Genomic DNA, 18,095 nt, shown 5'->3' with positions numbered 1-18,095 from the left:
GTGATAATGAGGGCAGTTGGAAATAAGCATCAGGGGAAGGAAGCTATTTTCCTTCTGTTTTCAAGAGCTGGGCAGGCAATGATGAAGAGATCCAGTTCTCTGAATGTGCTCCAAGTGGTATGGCTTGCATTTGTAATTCTCCTTTAACTCTCTAGTCACAAAGTCCCAGCTTGTCAGGTAAACCTCAAACAAGTCTATCTTGCCTCTACCAATAAGTTGTGAAAACTCATCAGTGAGTCCAGAATTTGTATTTGAAACCTCAGCATTACTTTTCACAAACTAAGAGTCATAAGAATTTTTTCAATATCACATGCACAGTCATATACTTAATAAATGAATATATCTTAATTTAACAATGTTTGAAAATATAGTTTCTTTTTAAACAGAAGGTACTACATTCATTCCTTTATCTAGTCATTCGAAAGATTATTTACTGAGTGGTTACAATGGGCCAAGTACTATTTAGCTTTTGGAAAAACAATGATCAGTGATTTGGGGGAAAAGGGTGGGAAGAAGACAAAACAAATGAGAATACAGTTGTGTGATTTTATGGGTAATATGTACTATGAAATATAAAGTAATTGGATATGTGAGTCTAGGGGAGGGAAGTGGGCTTAAATTTGGAGACAGCAGGAAAACAGAGAAGACATCTGAATAGAGACCTAAATGAAATGAGGAAAGTAAGCCATGTTACTATTTGGGGATGGCACTCAGGCAGAGGAAAAGTATAGATGAAATTCCCATGGCAAAGGTATAATTGTGCTTGGAATATTCAAGAAAAAACAAGGAGGTCAGTGTACCTTGGGCAAAGGTTATTATGTTGAGTGTCAGAAAGGTAGTAAGTGGGCCAAATCACGTAGGCATTGTACACTATGAAATCGACTTTGGATTCCATTCTGAGTTTCTGGGTTTCTAGGAAACACCATTAAAACAACATGGCAGACCTGAAAATCCCTCAGCAATACCCACATGGGAATCTGGAGATATGCCAGGGCTGCCTTGCCTTGGCCCATGATGACTGCCAAGGAACCAGATGCTATTGCTTGAAAAATATTCTACAACTTCCCAGCTTCTATGCCCTTCGAATTCCATCCATAATAAAGCTTCCAAAACAACACAGAATGGAGACAAATATGGGCAACTATGCAATTTTAAAAAGCTTTTATTCAAGTTGTTAAAAATATATATTTGGGAAAACAAAGTTTCATGAAAGGAAAGTATAATATTTTCTAGGTGCTGTTATTTTACTTTAATCATTGGACAGAACAAATGATACTAGTTGGAAATGAATGTGTTTACTATATAAAAATGCTTTTACTGTTTTAAAACTTAACTTAATTTTAATTTCTTTGCAGATTTTGGAAGACTGAACATAAGAAATATGTTAATGAACACATTTATAGCTACGATGGCATGTATGGATTTATTAAACATAAATTTCATATTAACACTAAAGTAAAATTTTTGTTTGTTATAAATATTGAAGGAAATAAAATATTTGAATTCACTTTTAACTGATCAGGTAAACTAGATAAGAAATAATACAAAATATCCTCCTCTTAATTCCCTCATAATTTCTTCTGTGTTATTTTAAACTCAAATAAATGTTTTACTCTGTCTCAGGGCCAACTCTACTAACTGTCACATTTTAAACAGCAAATTATTAGTATTGCCAATTGGAGAACTTCAGCATATTTTGCAGTATGTAAATATGCCATCTGTATCCTACAGTAATACCCATGGCTTACTCTCTAATTAGCAGAAAGGACTGATACCTTGTACATGGCAGCCATGCTAAAAATCATTCAAATCATGGGTAATAAGTATACAACAGGCTTTATTATAACTAGATATGATACTGAGACAAAACTTAAAATCCATTTTGAAAAACTCCTATAATAGATTAAACAGGTAATAGTTAATATAAATGACTGAAGAAGAAATGTAGGAAAATAAGGTCTTATAATAGAGATTGAGTGTGTGTACTCTTCATTCAAAAACAACTCTTCATTAATTGTGTGATCTTGAACAAGCTATTTAATCTCTTTGGACCTTAAATTTCTACATCTATAAAATGGGATAATAATAGAACCTCTCCAAAAGATTTCACCTGGAATAAATGAGTTAACACACACAAAGTACTTAAAACAGAGGCACGCCGTGAAGACTCAATATCTGTACACTCTTCCTACTCTTCCAGGCACATTCTCTTTAAGAGAAAGATCCAAAGATATTATTCAGAAACAATAACTACTTATTGGAATTTTTATATAAATCAGCATAAAGCATATTATGGATACAAAGATGAAGAAATATGCTGTCTTTCAGAACAGCAAGGATATGCTGTCCCACAGCAAGAATAGAAAGGAGAGAGGGGAAAACACAATAGAAAAGCACTGACAAAGTACTGCTGAAACGCCATCACTAGGAACAATTAATTTTGACTGAAGGCAGGTAGTTTGTCTTTATTCATAGTGAAGCCCCAGAAAGAAGTCTATTGTTAACTTGAAGTTAAAAAGTAATCATGAGCTGAGCGTGGTGGCACACACCTGTAATCCTAGTGGCCCATGAGGCTGAGGCAGGAGTTCAAAGCCAGCCTCAGCAAAAGCAATCCCCAGTACCAAAAAAAAAAAAAAAAAAAAAAGAGTTATCATGAACAGAATTGGCCACCAATCCCTGCATCACAGGAAGTGTTTGGATTGAGGGAGTTTGTGTTGTGCATTTTATAATGTCTCCACCTCCCAGCCCATTCCTTTGGGCTAGTACCCAAAGGCTATGTGTCATGGCACTAAGATGTTCACACTAAAGACCAGTGTGGCTTTGAAAAAGGCTTAAGATTTATAAAATGTACCACTTCTCTGGGAAAAAGGGAAACTACCCTTGGCTATTTGTTTAGGGGACAAGAAGGTTTTTTTGGTCTTGTTTTCACTGTCTATTGTTAGAGAAAAATCTTAAAGCATTCAAAATTCTAATTTGGGGGGGATTTTTCTGAATCTCAATATCTCCTCTAAGAATACCATGACATAGAAAACTCTCTTTATGTAATGTAAAATCACAGCTTTAGTTTGTTAAGAGGACATAATTCCAAGTGGACCATGGAATATTTATGTCTCTATGCAGTGCTTTGAAGGAATAATCTTATGTTTTTGTGCCTGCCGTGGGTCAGAGGTTCAAATCAGCACTTCTTTCTGTCACTCCTTATATGTTTTATGATAATTTATAGCTCAGCAAGATGAATCATAAAACAAAAGTGTCTATTTTATTTCAGGAACTAATTCTAGTTAATCAAAGATTTCCAGCCCAACAAACCAGCATGAAACTCTGCACAGAAAATATGAGAAGAACAAAGCATTTTGTCAAATAACACATCTCATGATGTAAACACATATGTCTCCTAAAGGAAATTTTATCGTTTCCACATTATTGGCACACAAAAGGAGCATTCTTGTTGCAGACCTGGTGCGACTGTGGAGTCATCGTCACTGGAAACAAGAGCCTGATTAGGTTCCCACACAGATATGAATAGACTTTCCTTTTTTAGGGAAATAGCTGCTTTTATTCTTTTTTAAAACAGACTGGTAATTGTCACCCTAAAAACACTGAATTGTACTTGGGCAACATTTGTTTCTGCTCCTTTTTTCCCATCTTTTTAGAATCAGCCAATAACATTACTGTCCCTTCTGGTCGGTCCTCTTCTGGAAAGTCTGAGTTAATCCACAGCTGTGTGAATGTGAAAAAGGTACACAGCAGGCTAAGTCTGTTGGGTCTCTTGTCTGCTAATAAAGTGCACAGTCTGCAGGACAGATGTTAAGAGGATCTGTTAAATAAGTCAGTGGCAGAGATCCTGACCTCTGCCAAGGAACATTTTATTATTCCAGAAAGGGGCATAATTACAAGGCATTAACAATTAGAAGAACCATAGCTTTTCTTTATAGATTTTTTTTTACTTCTCATTTCATCATTTGGTTGAAATATAGTATCGAGGCCCATTCACTGAGAAGCAGTGTGCTAAATATGATTGGGTTTAATACAAACTGCAGATTACGGGATTTCCCAAAATCCCCAGGAAATGGTTGGACCTTGGCTTTGCTTCAATCTTAGACAGTTTTGTTTATTCAGCTAGTATCATTACACTATTTGTACAGTCTCACTTGCCACAGGGTACCATTGTACTAAAGGGACTATCAATCTTACCAAACATAGTTCCCTAACTATTAAATCGAGTGTAATGAAAAATGTAAACTAGAGATCAAATTAATAGAAGAATACCACACCATCAAGTTGTTCACTATACCTTATACCACTTTACCATTTATGGTGTGAGTAAAATCACGTCTACCATGTGCACTGCAAATTCCTTAGTGAGGTGTAAACAGTGCCCTGCCATGTGACCCCATGCTTACCTTTCAAATCTCACCTACTATTGCTCCTGTACGCTCAGCCTGTGCCAACTGGTGCCAAATGTGCCATGCTGTTTATTGCTGCTATACCTATGGGCGACTGTTCTTTTTGTCTGGAGAGCTTGTCTGTATTTCTGGCATTCTGCATCTTTGTCCCTAAACATAGTGAAGTTATATTCTCCAGGTTCAATTTTACCATCACCTCGTCCATGAAGTTTGCCAGTGCTCCCCAGCCCAGCTAAACACTGCCTCCTTCCAAGGCATTTTTCACTCTGGGGACATACCTATTTTAATAATTATCACATTGCTTACTAGATTGTGAACACTCTTGAGGGCAGGGCTCAAGTTTTATAGATTTTAGTGTGCTCAAAATAGAAGAGTGCTTATTACACAGTAGACATTTAATAAACATTGGGGAATTAATGTATGGGTGAACTGATTAAATAATTACTCTTTTATCGTGTTAATATGTTTATATTTCAGCCTTGTCACTATTACTAACACAGTAACCAGGTATTTTGGTTTTTAAATGAATCCTCTTCATTAGATTGGTGCATTCAATTGCATCAAAAAAATGTATCTCTATTAAAACCTACTTCCCATCTACTCCCACCTAGAATAGATGGGAGCATAAGATACCATCCTCTTGGCCATCTGTTTAAGTTCAGTTCAATTTAGCCAAAATTTATAAACAAAAAGCAATCTAATTTAGTTCTTTACACTACTGCCTCACAATTCTATATACCTAGAAGTTAATTGATCTTTCTGGGCCTTAGACTCTTCAACTATAAAATCAAAAGATTCACACAGCTCCTGACAGTGTGCAAAGCACTTTTCACTAGCATTTTCTACATATTGCCACAACTTCCCTATGAGGGGTATTATTCCTAAATCAATTTAAGGGAATCTGGACATCAAGAATATCAATTTGTCTGAGCCCATGGAAGCAAGGGTAGAGTTAGGACTTGACTCTCAAGGCTTCTGCAGACTTTTCTATCTCTGGAAGTCCATGGAATTTTATAATCTCATCATCTATTTCCAAGACTTTTCTTTCAATACCATAACATTCTTTCTTTATCAGTGGAAAGTCTAATATAAACTACTCTAATTGCCGACTGGCTGTCACTTTCTGCTAAAGTACACTGTACTATGCCTGTGTTTTTTGAAATCAGAAGTAATCATCACATACAGACATTAGGAAAAAAGTATTTCAAATCAGGCATGGTGGTATATACCTGTCATCCCTGCAGCTCAGAAGGCTCAGGCAGGAGGATCACAAGTTCAAAGTCAGTTTCAGCAATTTAGCAAGGCCCTAAGCAATTTAATTTAAAGATTCAAAATATGTATTAAATCAGTGAATGAATACAAGCATAAGGATAACGAGAGAAATTATATTTATTGAGCATGTACTATGTGGCAGACATTATAGTTTTGCATTATCTCACCTAATCCTCTTCAGGAGTCTATGGGTATCCCCACTTGACAATTGAGGATACTGAGGTTCAGAGAAAATTAGCCCATGGTCACTAGTTCTTTTAAATGTAGAGGTTGTGTTGATCCAAGAAACACTGCTTTCTTAAAACCTCCAAGCCATTCACTAATGTGTAGATAGAAAATATGTTGAGAGCAAGCCAGCTGCTACACAAAGGGTAGCATGTTGTTTCAATAAATGGTTACATATCATGACCTTATGATACATAGTCATCTTTCTGTTTCACAGTGAGGTTTGTCAGTATTTGGTGATTGTGTTTCATAATCAGGAATTGTAGGCAAAACTAGGAGCATATGGTTGAATGTAAGTGAATTCTAGATGACTTTCTGTTCTGCAACTAAGAAATCCTTCTTTCTTGAAATGATCGATAAATGAATGGATAAGTGAAGCATTTCCTTCCAAATAAGTCATATCTAGGCCTCTCCCCTATCTCAATAAAGCATCTTTCTCTTGCTCTCATGATCTTGCTCTCTATTGTGCTACGTCTGAATCAATGATATAACTATATATTGTGCAGGGACTGCCCCTGTGAACGTAGAACAAATACTTCCTCAGCCTTTAGGAACAAATTCTTGGTAGGTGAACAGTGGCACTGACAATTGGGGTGTCTTTTCTGTGTGGCGTGAGCTAAGAAGCTTCGAACTCTGGCCAGTAAGACCAGTGTGAAGGCATACCATCTCTTTCAGTGACAGTTAGTGTTTCTCATTTATTTTAAAATTTACTTTTATTTATTTGCTTTTCTTTTCAAGCAGACCGAGAGATGATCCACTGGGAATGTGATGCTGTACCACTTTTTCTATAGAGTTTTTAAACTGGGCCTCTGAGAAGGAGTTTGATACAATTCAATGACTGAAGTAATACCTTTATCCATTTGAGCATTAAATGGCCCGTTAAAATACAGCTTAGTTAAGGGGAATTTCAGAAAACAGTACTTTCTAATTTTTTTAAAAAAAATTTCTCTCCCAACTGACTAGAGCAGAGCTTAGAAAACGCAGCTCAATCACTTTCACAGCCTCTCAGGTCAGCATCTCCCCAGTGTTAATTAAATATAACCCCCTTAGAATACCAGAGGTTAAGTGAGAGCAGCACAGTGTTTTTCTCCAATATATTACCCTGAACACAAATGGCCATAATCTGTCCATAAGAAGACTTCTTCGAGCACAGAGGTCTCACTAATGAAAAATTACAAGAGGCAAAGCAACATAATGTGACAACTGTTCATCACAAAATACATTTTAAACTACCCACTATCCATTGTGCTTAAATAACACTTATCATAAAGGAAATTGGAGTAACAGATGGTTTCAGCTTTGGGTAACAAAATGACCAGTTTTCAATGTGATAAAGTGAAACACTAAAAGCCAGTCAGATTATAATTCAGTCAGTCTCTTACTTAAAAGTCTTGTTTTCCCTCAAGTTAGGGAAACCTTCCCCAGAATCTACATGTATTAGTATATTATCACATTTTAGCAGATGCTGTTCTTTTATGTAGCACAACTTGACCAAACTCTAACACCGGACACTTGCTGCAGAAGTACTTCTCTATTAGTCATTTTAAATTAGAAAAGTCTCTTCCAGCTGCTGGGTTTATGGTTCTAAAAAGTTTCATACACTGTCCAGAGCTATTTGTAAATTAAATCATTTAAAATAAGGCTCTTTAATGCTGTATAATTAGTCTTGTCTCTCTGAACATGATTTTACTGTAAATACTCCTTCCTGACTCTCCCATTGTCCCAAGATTCCTCAGAAGAAAGCAGCCAAGCGATAATTCAACATTATTGCTGCTTCAGTGCACTAATCGCTTAAAGAGCAGCAAAGACTCTGTGCTCTCTGCCCCACAGCTCCCGCAGCCTCCTGGCCTGAGGCAGACATCCCGACCCGGCAACGTCCAGATGTCAAGAGGAATACCCAGCTCCTGATGCAGCAGGCGCTCCATTCCAGTATGGCCGAACATCTGCTTCCTCTGCTGGCATGCAACCTGCTGAACACACTCAGAGGGCTGCACAGGCTAGGGATGGCCAAGGACACGATCCCCAGCTACTCCAGGACACTCATCAAAACTTTGAAATTGTAAGACAGCCCCAGAAACTCTCTAAAGAATAGTGCTCCTGCGTTCAGTGCAAGCATTCTTGGCATTTTTTTCTCAAAGGAAAGTTACAGAATAAGACAGTTTTTGTCATAGCACTTCTTCCCCTTTTAAAATTCTATTAGACCTGAAGTTTCTTCTAGACAGCTGGAAATTTGAAAAATATATAAACTCTTTGGGATCCTAAGAAGGCTGTGTTGACTTTGAAATCTTTCCCTTTTGTAATTTAACTAAATTACCTTTACTTCACTTGAATATCACCATAAAAGAGGAATATGTTATGCAAGAAATCTTCTAAATGACTTGTGCTTCCCATATTAATAGTCAGCAGAATTTAAAGCAAAGGACTGTGGCTGAGAAATAAAATTTAAAATACATTTAAACCATCTACTACAGTCCTATTTTGTTTACTAGATAAGTAATCTGATTCAAGTCACTTAACTCATCTGAGCTTCAATTTCTTCCCTGAAAACATGAGGATAATATTAAAACAATTTATTATAAATGCTAAACATAACTTGCTTTTTAAACTATAAAATAGGTATTACATACATATGCATATGTATACACATGTGTATACACATTTAATACTCACACTACTCATATCTAGTTTTGTTTTGTTTTGTTTTGGAAAGAAATTCAAGTTTCCTTTGCAATATCTAATTTACACCTCAAGTGTAGGTTCTGATTCCATTCATCCTGTGGGATCTCAAGAAATAGCATCCTCTAAAAACTAATGAACAGCTCCCAGGTCTTCACCAAATTTCATGTTTACTTCACTCTGAAAGATAGACCTGTAAAGATCAGAAATAATATTCCCTTATCAAAACCCAAGGACTCGGGGGTGGGGTATAGCTCTGGTCATATACTTTGCTAGCTTGGATGAAGCCTGGACTTGAGCCCCACCCTGTTTTAGTCAGAGGTCACTGGCTAGAATAAAAATGTTAGTTTTGAAGACTAAAGTAAAGCAAAAAACTGAGGAGAACAATCGAACAGATCTTAAGTTTTAAAAATCTTCCCATAGAAATTCAGGTGGATGGGTAAGTAGGTAATAGGTGAAGATACTTCTGTTAAGATATATGAGATTTGCAATTCCAATTTTTTATTGTATATTCCTTTCCCTGTTTTCTCTTTGCCCTAGTAGAACATAAACTCTGTGAGGGCAGAGGCTTTGTTTTATTGGGTATTGTCTAATGCATCTCAGGTTTTAGCAGCACCTACTTGGCCTCTGCTCACCGAGTACCAGTTGTAATCCTCTTCAATCCCCTTTAATCAAAACAATAAGAAATGTCACCAGACATTGTCAAACAAACCCTTGGAGGGGAAATTTGCCCCCAGTTGAGAATCACTGTCTAGAATTGGACCTAGTATATAACAGGCACTAAGTAAGTATCTGTTGAATAACTAAATGATTAAATTTGTTATGGTTGGATTTGCTTATAAACTTTTTTAAAAAAAGATTTTGTTTTTAGAATAGTTTTAGGTTTACTGCAGAACTAAGAAAGTCTAGCAATTTTCCATATGCCCTCTGTCCCATACATGTATAATCTCTCTCATTATCGACTTCCCCCATTGCAGTGGTATATTTGTCTCAATTGATGAACCTATATTTACATATCATAAGCTACCAAAGTCCAACAAGTGTACATCAACATTACTCTTGATGTTTCACATTCTATGCATTTGGACAGATGTATCTCAACATGCATCTACCATTTTAGTCTCATATAGAGTATCTTCCTACCCCTAAAAATCCTCTGTGCTCTGCCTAATCATCCCACTCCCCACCTCCAACCCCTGGCTACCTGAATTGTTGTTGTCTCCATAGTTTTTTTTTTCTTTTCTAGAATTTCATAGAGTTGCAATTATATAGTATTATGTAGAAATTTTCAAATTTCCTGAGCATGGTCATTCAAAACCTCCCTCTCTCTCTCTCTCTTCTCTCTCTCTTCTCTCTCTCTCTCTCTCTCTCTCTCTCTCTCCCTCCCTCCCTCCCTAACCCTCTCTCTCTCTCTCTTTCTCTTTCTCTTTCTCTCTCTGTGTTGTAGATGAACAGGATACCTTTGTTTATTTATTTTTATGTGGTGCTAAGGATTGAACCTAGTGCCTCAGATATTCGAGGCAAGCGCTCTGCCACTGAGCCACAACCACAGCCCCTCAACACCTCTCTTTTAAATATAGATTTAAAACAACTTTGAAACAACTTTTATGATACAGTGTTATTATTTTAACAGTCACATCCAAAGATAATGACTGTGTTTTCAAGTAAAGATTTCAGAAGTGTGTTTCATTCTTTAATTTTTAAGTGAATAGATGAGTTTAAGTGAAAATTTTTTAGATATATTTTTTAGTTGTCAGTGAATCTTTTATTTATATTTATTTATTTGTTTATGTGTGGTGCTGAGGATTGAACCCAGGGCCTTACAAATGCCAGGCAAGTGCTCCACCACTGAGCCACAACTCTAGCCCTAAGTGAAAACTTTTTGTATTTCCCCCCAAATTAAATTTCTAGGTGAAAAGCAACTGTGTTTTAAACTTGCTTCAAATTGTAGACTTTGCACTTTGTAGGTTTTGAGACAGTCAGACACATGGATATATATTAAGTAATAACTTCTTCAGAAATGTATATCATTTATTTATTTCTGTTTTAGTTCATACTGCTCAAGATCAATAGCTCTAGGGAAATCACCGATGAGGTACCAAGGATCATGGTCTTGGCTAATTTAGATGTTACAAAATGAAAAGTTGGTTATGGATATTATAGTGGTGTTATAAGAGAAACACTCAATGATGAATGAATTCTTAATGCAAGTTACTGAATATTAAGAATTCTAGTTTAAATCTTTGTTCACCAAAGGACCAAGAGGGTGGAGGCACTGGGATATTTACTTGGTTCTACTTGGCTTCCAAGTAGAACTATTAGTCTATTAAATGGAAATGAATCTACTTAGCTAAATTTGAATTAAATTATTATCAATATAAAGAAATTTGTTTATAAAACTGAAAAAAATGTTTGATTAAATCTTTTTGATGCAAAATAACTACTGTTATTGATTATAAAAGAATAAAGAAGGGATTATATGATGATGTTTTTATCTACATAGCATTCAGTTCAGAATACAATAGATGTTTAATGTTTACTTGTATTTAACTGATAAAATAATCCTTTATTTGTAGCCTGTAAGCTTCGAATATATGTAATAGAATCTAGTTATTATCCTAATCCTTATCATGAGAGTAGTTAACCATCAGGTGCTAGTGCCAGTGGCCAGAAGTTCTATACTGCATCTGAAACATATCTGTGAGGGAAACCTCCTAACTGTAGCTGCTCAATCCCTTTAAATGAAAATATTATTTCAATTTTTTTTTCTTGCTCAGTCTATTCTGTTACCTGAGAGGTCAAAATATTTTACTTAAATCTTCTTCTGATATAATTTTCCTAAATGTTAAACATCCTGACTTACTCTATCATTGGAAATTGGGAAAAAGGCATTTTTAAAAAACTAGAATGATTTGCTTTCAAGCTTTCTAATATATCCATAGTCATATCATTTCTCTGAATCCCAAGGTAGCTCATTGCAACACATACACATGCAGATATGATACATATACTTTGAAAAAGATAATAAAAATACTTTTAAAGTCATTTGGTAAAAGAAACAGAAATATCTGCTTTTATTCAAGGAAACATTATATCTTAGAAGTAATCTATTTAAATACAGTATAAATGCCATCTTTTTCCTAAATATTTTTGATACATGGTTGGTTGAATCCACAGATGTGGAACCCACAAATAATGGAAGGCTGACCATATTTACCTACAAGGAGCTGCTGGTTGAATGGATTGATTAATGGGTTGGAGCTAAATGACTGCTGATACAAATCTTACATTAAGGAAGACAGAAGACTACATGGGTGTTGTCATTCAAGAGTCCAAGGCTCCTACTGAACAATCTCTTGTGAGTATAGCTGAATATCCCACCAATCAAAAAATTAAACACAGTGAATAACAGAAGTTATGTGAGGAGAGTCAATTTTTAGGTATTACCTTAAAGCTAACTGAAAACCAAATTTCCAAAAGAAGATCTAGTTTACCCAATGTTTTAATTTGAGGGTAAGTACAGGTTTCTTCTGCTTCACTGACTGTTAACAAGTCCAATTTCCCAAGAACTAGGAGTTGTCTTCATATTTTGCATCCTTCTGTAATCTGTCTGCCTCTATTTCTTTAGCCTCCATCAAGATTCACTAGGAAGCTGCAATTTTTCTTAAGAAACCTATATAGAAATTAAAAGTTGTTTACATGAAATAATGCCTCCTACAGAGCACTTTATAGTTTTTTTAAGTTTTCAAAGAAGCTTGAATGCCAGATCAACACAAAGATGAAATTCATTCATTTAACCAAACATTGTATTGCTTGCAATATTGGGGATCTCAAAATGAAAGAAAGAGACAAATCCCTGAGTTTCATGACTTACACTGTAATGTATCAGACTTGCCTCTCATTGTAAAAGGTAATAAGATTTAAAAAGAAGGTATTTTGAAAATGTGCCAGGCAATATAGTAGGAAAGCACTAGTGGAAACTCCAGTGCAAGGTTCTGAATCCACAAGTGGAACTGATTCACTTAGCTCACAGCTCATTTAATCCTAGGTGTAATGGTTCTCTCAAGTTCTACCACACTTGTAAAAGTAAAGAAAAGAGTCAGAGGGGGTGAATGCAGGCTGATTAAGGAAAAAAGCAAGCTTCCCCTCAAAGTACAGCCCCACAGTTGGTATCCTCAAAACAAGCTTTGAATCAGTGCATTCCTCCTTCTCCATTGGGTAGCCAGTAATAGGTTACTCTAATCAACTCTTTATTCAACCCTCTTCTCTATTAGAAATCACAACCTCCCAAACCTCCTAGTAAAGCTGACTCCCATTCCTCCACAGCACTAGGCAACTTTACAATTGCAAATGAGAAGACATGGTACAAGCCAGAGCAGAGCATCTAAATACAATATCATAAAAATTTAGGCTGGAACTGAAATAGAAATAGAGCATTCCCTATGCTGATGGGCACTTCTTCATTTTCTATTTGTAGCATAAAAATTGACAATACAATTTAAATAAAATATGTGCTTGTATTTGCTTTTGCAAAAACTTGAATTGTTCTCCATCTCTGCAAACTTGGTAAGAGTTTGTTTCATTTAAGAATAACATAACTTATGGTTCATAGGTTTTCTTAGTGCCTTAAGGTTCTAATTATACTCCTTTTCAATCTCCCCTAAACCATAGAGAAGGTCCATCAAATAAAAGTGAAAATATACTTATATTGATATTTTTGAATTTCCATATACAATTCCTTCATTTGAGCAACTACCTGTACTATCATTATAAGAACTAGTATGTTAAAATATGTTCCAACTAAAGCTTGGTGGGCTTTGAATGCTCAATAAAAATCATTCTCTGGAGCTAATGAAGACAGAAACTCTGCCTGTAACAATATTAAGTTTGTTTTCTCTGGTGATTCAGAGAAGTGAGCAATCTGTCAGTAATACACTGAGTGAAATTACTTGTCTTGGAGGAATAACTGCTGACAGTCACTTTATCTCAGAGCTGACCCAAACATCTCCCTGCTGACAAACAAATTACTATGTCTAACTTTGAAAAGGTAACTAGCTTGTTTTAATTTTGATTGGTCTTTCAGAATCTCCTATACAAATACTCAGACCCATCCTTCATTGTATTTTTTAAAATGGAAACAAAAAGTGTTTTGGAGGGATAGGTTCAACTTAATAAATAAGGGAAAAAAACTACAGGAAAAAAATCTTATCATTTGGAGCTAAGAAAAAGACTTGCTATGCTTCTTTCCAAGACTGTTATATGGATGAGTCTGGTAAGTGTGTCGACCCAACATTAAGACTGGCAGTACCGCCAGTGACTGGCTGGGTGAGTGAACACGTTACCCAGACAGTATTGTAGAAATTAATTTTCTTCAATAAAGTGGTTTTTAAGGCTCATATATTTCACAATCTAAACATATGTCACTGTTTCATAAACAAAATAAATGGATTAAAATAATACATTACCAATATGCTGACATGTGGAGATATTTTAATTAGAAATTCTTAAGCTGTGTGATATTTAACTGCTGTATTTGCTAAAGAGAAGCATGCATCATTTAATAGGAAGGCATGAGACAGGTGTATCACTGCATATGGCACCAGATTGTGTTTGATATAAGCTATGATACAACATTACTCCAATTAAAAATAAAACAAAACAAAATTAAGGCACTATCATATTGAAAGTAGCCACATAATATGAATCAATACACTTAAACTACCTTTTTATTTAAAAAAAGTCATTCAGAGCTTGTTTCCTGATAATTTTTTTTTTCATAACCAATCTAACATCATAGCTATTTAAAGGCCATATTTACATGACTGCCTCATTATACTGGTCCCGGTTTCTTAACATTCTTTTTGACTTACTTAAGGACCAATGCTAACATAGCTGAGGAAAGCAAATGGCAACTGGTCCTGAAATTTATACGGGTGAGAGAATTGGAATAAGTAGCAATATAATATATTGTTTACTGTAGCAAGTGCCCTCTGTTCTCTAAAGGTCAAAAGCATTGTAACCTTAGAGTTACAGTTTCTGATTGTTCCCAGGGTTAAATACATTATCAAAATTAATGGTTCAAGCCCCTCAACCTTCAGATATATGAGTATTCACGACTCCATCTGCTGAACTGTTCAACTAAAAATAGCATTCGTTGGCCTTCTCTCCCCTCATATTGTGCCCCTGAGGCAGAAAAAATCATGCCTTAGATCAGCACAGTTGTGTAAAAAATGGTCCTTCCTGTTTCTTCATGATTTAAAGAAAGACAGACTGGAGTATGTTAATGAAAGAAGGGTCTTTACATTTTTATATTTTTCTACCTGATACAAAATTTCAGGCTTCTAGGGTATAACTGTAAATGCTCAGATTTATCCAGGCTCATTAATATTAGAAATGACAACCCTTAAAGGACAAATTAACTGTAACATTAGACAGAAAAGACCAATTCTGAGCTAAGTAATATGTTTTCTTTTCCTGAAGAATCTCTTTGTATAAGTAAAACCAGTCAACATAATTGTAATACTTCCTTATAATCAAGTTTATCATGATCATGATTGTTGACAGAGCTGACATTGTATCTTGTCAAAGGAGGGGAGAAAACCTTAGCTAGCAAAGAAAGAAGAGTTGTTGTTTTTTTTTTAAGAGAGAGAGAGAGAGAGAGAGAGAGAGAGAGAGAGAGAATTAATCTTTTTTTTTTGTAGATGGACACAACACAATGTCTTTATTTTTATGTGGTGCTGAGAATCGAACCCAGGTCCCACGTGCACTAGGCAAGCGCTCTACCGCTGAGCCACAATCCCAGCCCAAAAGAATAGCAATAAAGCAACATATTACAAAATTTCCTACTACCTTTGCTCTTTGTCTAGCAGCATAGATACAGGCATCTTCTGTGTAGATGTCCTATTAAACATGCCACACTCTATCAGGAAGCTGGGGAAACTTGACTTTCAAATAAGGTCAATCTTTTCCTACTAGTGTACCATACAAATAAACAGATCAAAGGTTTCCTGACATGCAGGAAAAAGGTGCAGAAAATGGAGGCAAGAGAACAGAGCAAAAATAAACAAAAACCCAGGAAACTCTCAATCTAGCCAAATATAAACTGCAAAGTTAGGAAGGCTCTTACATTCATGGGCTCCCTATTTAGCCTAATGAAAGTAACAGACATGTGGCATCTGCTGTACTCATACATTGGCATTGCTATGGCACTGTGCAGCCTGGCACTCACATGTATGATATCATGATTTCCAGAAACCCAACAGAAGCCAGATTTGACACATCAGGGGTCAGTGATAGCAGGGGTAGGGGGAAAACCAATAAAGCGAAAAAATTAGGGAAAAGAAGAGATTAGGTAGTTTTGAGTTTGAGCCAAGGCCACCTGCTTTCACAATCTTCAGAGCGCTTAAAAGCTCCTCACACTGACTGTCCTGATTGGATAGGGTTGCAAACTGTCATCACACAGAAGAGCTAGTGCCTATTATCCAGTTATCTTCCTTTATCTTTTCTAGTTATAGTAGATTCTCAAAATGCTCTGAAATATGGCACCCTTTCTACAGCCAGGAGAAAGCCTTAGAAAAGGAATGTCTTCTGGCTGAGTTGAAGACAGCAGATACTCTGTCAGTACATGTCTAGTCATGTCTGAGTGGAAACCCCCTATCTCCCTCTCATATCAAAGCGAAAGGGAAAAGGGAAGCAGGCAACAAGCTCTGGGACTCTTCCTTAGGCGACTTCTAAGGTGCCCTTTGATCTTGTTCTCTTCCTTCTAAGGAGTGATCACTCCTTATGATTTTCCAAAAAGATAGATACAAAGCAACAGAAAAGAAAATTTCAAAGGATTATTTTCTTTTGGGGAGTGGGGGTTAAGTTTCCCATCCTAGGTTGGAAGGTAAAATTTGGTATTAAATCGCACCCAGAAAATGAAAGTGTACTTCAAGTCTAGGGTAACCTGTTTCCATTTTTTTTGGGGGGGTATAGTCAACAGATAGCTGGCAACCTTCCAACATCTGATAGTCCTAAAGAACTCCAATGACACAGGAGAGGAATTTAGTATGAAATTAGAGCAAGGAAGACTAGATCTCTATAGCAGAAAAGGACTTAGCCCACAAAAACAACAGAAGCTTTACCAGAAGGTTAAATATGAAAGAACATTGCATAAGTTTATGGGGCAAAACACTACCAGACAGGCCCAGATACCCAACTTCATCTTGAAAAAAAAATTTGTTAAAAAACCTAAATCAGGAAAAGCTAGAAATCCTGGACAAGAATTCTAACTCAATGAATATAATGAATATTTTATAGTCTGGTTAAATCACTTGACCTCTCTGAACCTCAGCTATTTCATCTATACAAGCAGAATTATGTTTTATCAGGTTGACAGGCTTATTAAGTGATCAAATGAAATTAAAAAAAATGTTTAAGTATTTCTTAAACACTATATTACACCATACTAAAGAAAAAGTAAAAAAGTGAGGGGAGAAAAAAGATGATTTTGAAGACACTCATAATGTGAAGAATTTGCCTGAAAATACATAGCAATAAACAACCTAATTCAAGAGCATTGGTTTGGGTTTTGCCTTTTTCTCTGAAAGAAAATCAACAAGAGAAAAGCCTCTTTAGAAATGAAGAAAAGTGAAAGACTAGGGTTTAGTGTTTACCACTAAAACTCTGAGGGTTTGCCACTTTTTAAAAAGCCTAGAATATGACTAAACAATCCAGTCCCCCACCCAATGAAGCACCAAGGGAAGCATTCATACCTCAATCTGTTTGTGGTTGTAAGAGTGGCCACCACCATGTTCAAAGGTATCCAAATTCCTGCCAAAACGGTCACTTAGGCCCTTTAGCCTTGGGTTAATTTGTGGGTGGGAGACATGACCCTTCTGTTTAGTAGCATATTCAGAAAAAAACAAAACAAAACAAAAGACAAAAAATACTGTCAGAACTCATGAAACAACACATATTTCTAAATCTAGGGTATTGACGATCAAAGAATGAAAAGTAGAAGGTTTAAGACCCAGCCTCTCTGTGGTTTACAGGAACTTGGTTATATGATCAAACTGTAGTATTTGTTTTTTTATTCCTGCCTCTAAATCAAGAAGATACTCCATAGCACAGGTCTAAGAAAAGGAAAAATAGATTAGAATTACCACTAGAGAGGATTCTTTTTAGATTTTTACCAGCTGCTGTAGGTTCTAGTATTAGTGTAGAAGATGAATTTGCAAAAAAGGTGGGGTTACTGTTCTGTTAGGCAAAATGTCTGGTTCTGCTAGGCAGCCCATAATGGGGAATACCTTTATGCTTCCTGGATGAGGCTTATGAAAAAACTTTTCAAGTATTAAAAAAATTATTTCTTAGCAGGCCCATTTGACAATAGTCAAAGTAATTTTTTTCTGCCTTTTCTTATGGTATGATAGCAGCACAGATTTTATATTCAAGCCATATAGGGATTAGCAACATAAAAATAAAAATGCCTGGTCAGATGGTGTTCCCTAGAACTAAATAAGAATCACGGTAAGTTTT

The 18,095-nt window shown here is 35.9% G+C and overlaps 1 protein-coding gene across 21 annotated transcripts in view; it reads right to left on the bottom strand.

Annotated features, from left to right (window-relative positions):
* Sox6 (SRY-box transcription factor 6) overlaps positions 1 to 18,095 on the bottom strand; it is a 570,577-nt gene that overhangs the window by 96,756 nt on the left and 455,726 nt on the right. For 14 of the 21 annotated variants that reach the window (XM_077798166.1, XM_026399004.2, XM_077798165.1 and 11 more), the window contains one exon: positions 17,333 to 17,455. The exons of the other annotated variants lie outside the window; for them this stretch is intronic. In XM_077798166.1, coding sequence (XP_077654292.1) covers positions 17,333 to 17,455 — 123 coding nt within the window. The remainder of the gene's footprint in view (positions 1 to 17,332; positions 17,456 to 18,095) is intronic. 21 annotated transcript variants of the gene reach the window in all.

The sequence above is a fragment of the Urocitellus parryii genome, chromosome 4 (genome assembly GCF_045843805.1).
Source record: "Urocitellus parryii isolate mUroPar1 chromosome 4, mUroPar1.hap1, whole genome shotgun sequence".
Lineage (NCBI taxonomy): Eukaryota > Metazoa > Chordata > Mammalia > Rodentia > Sciuridae > Urocitellus > Urocitellus parryii.
This window is presented reverse-complemented; position numbering and strand designations above follow the sequence as displayed.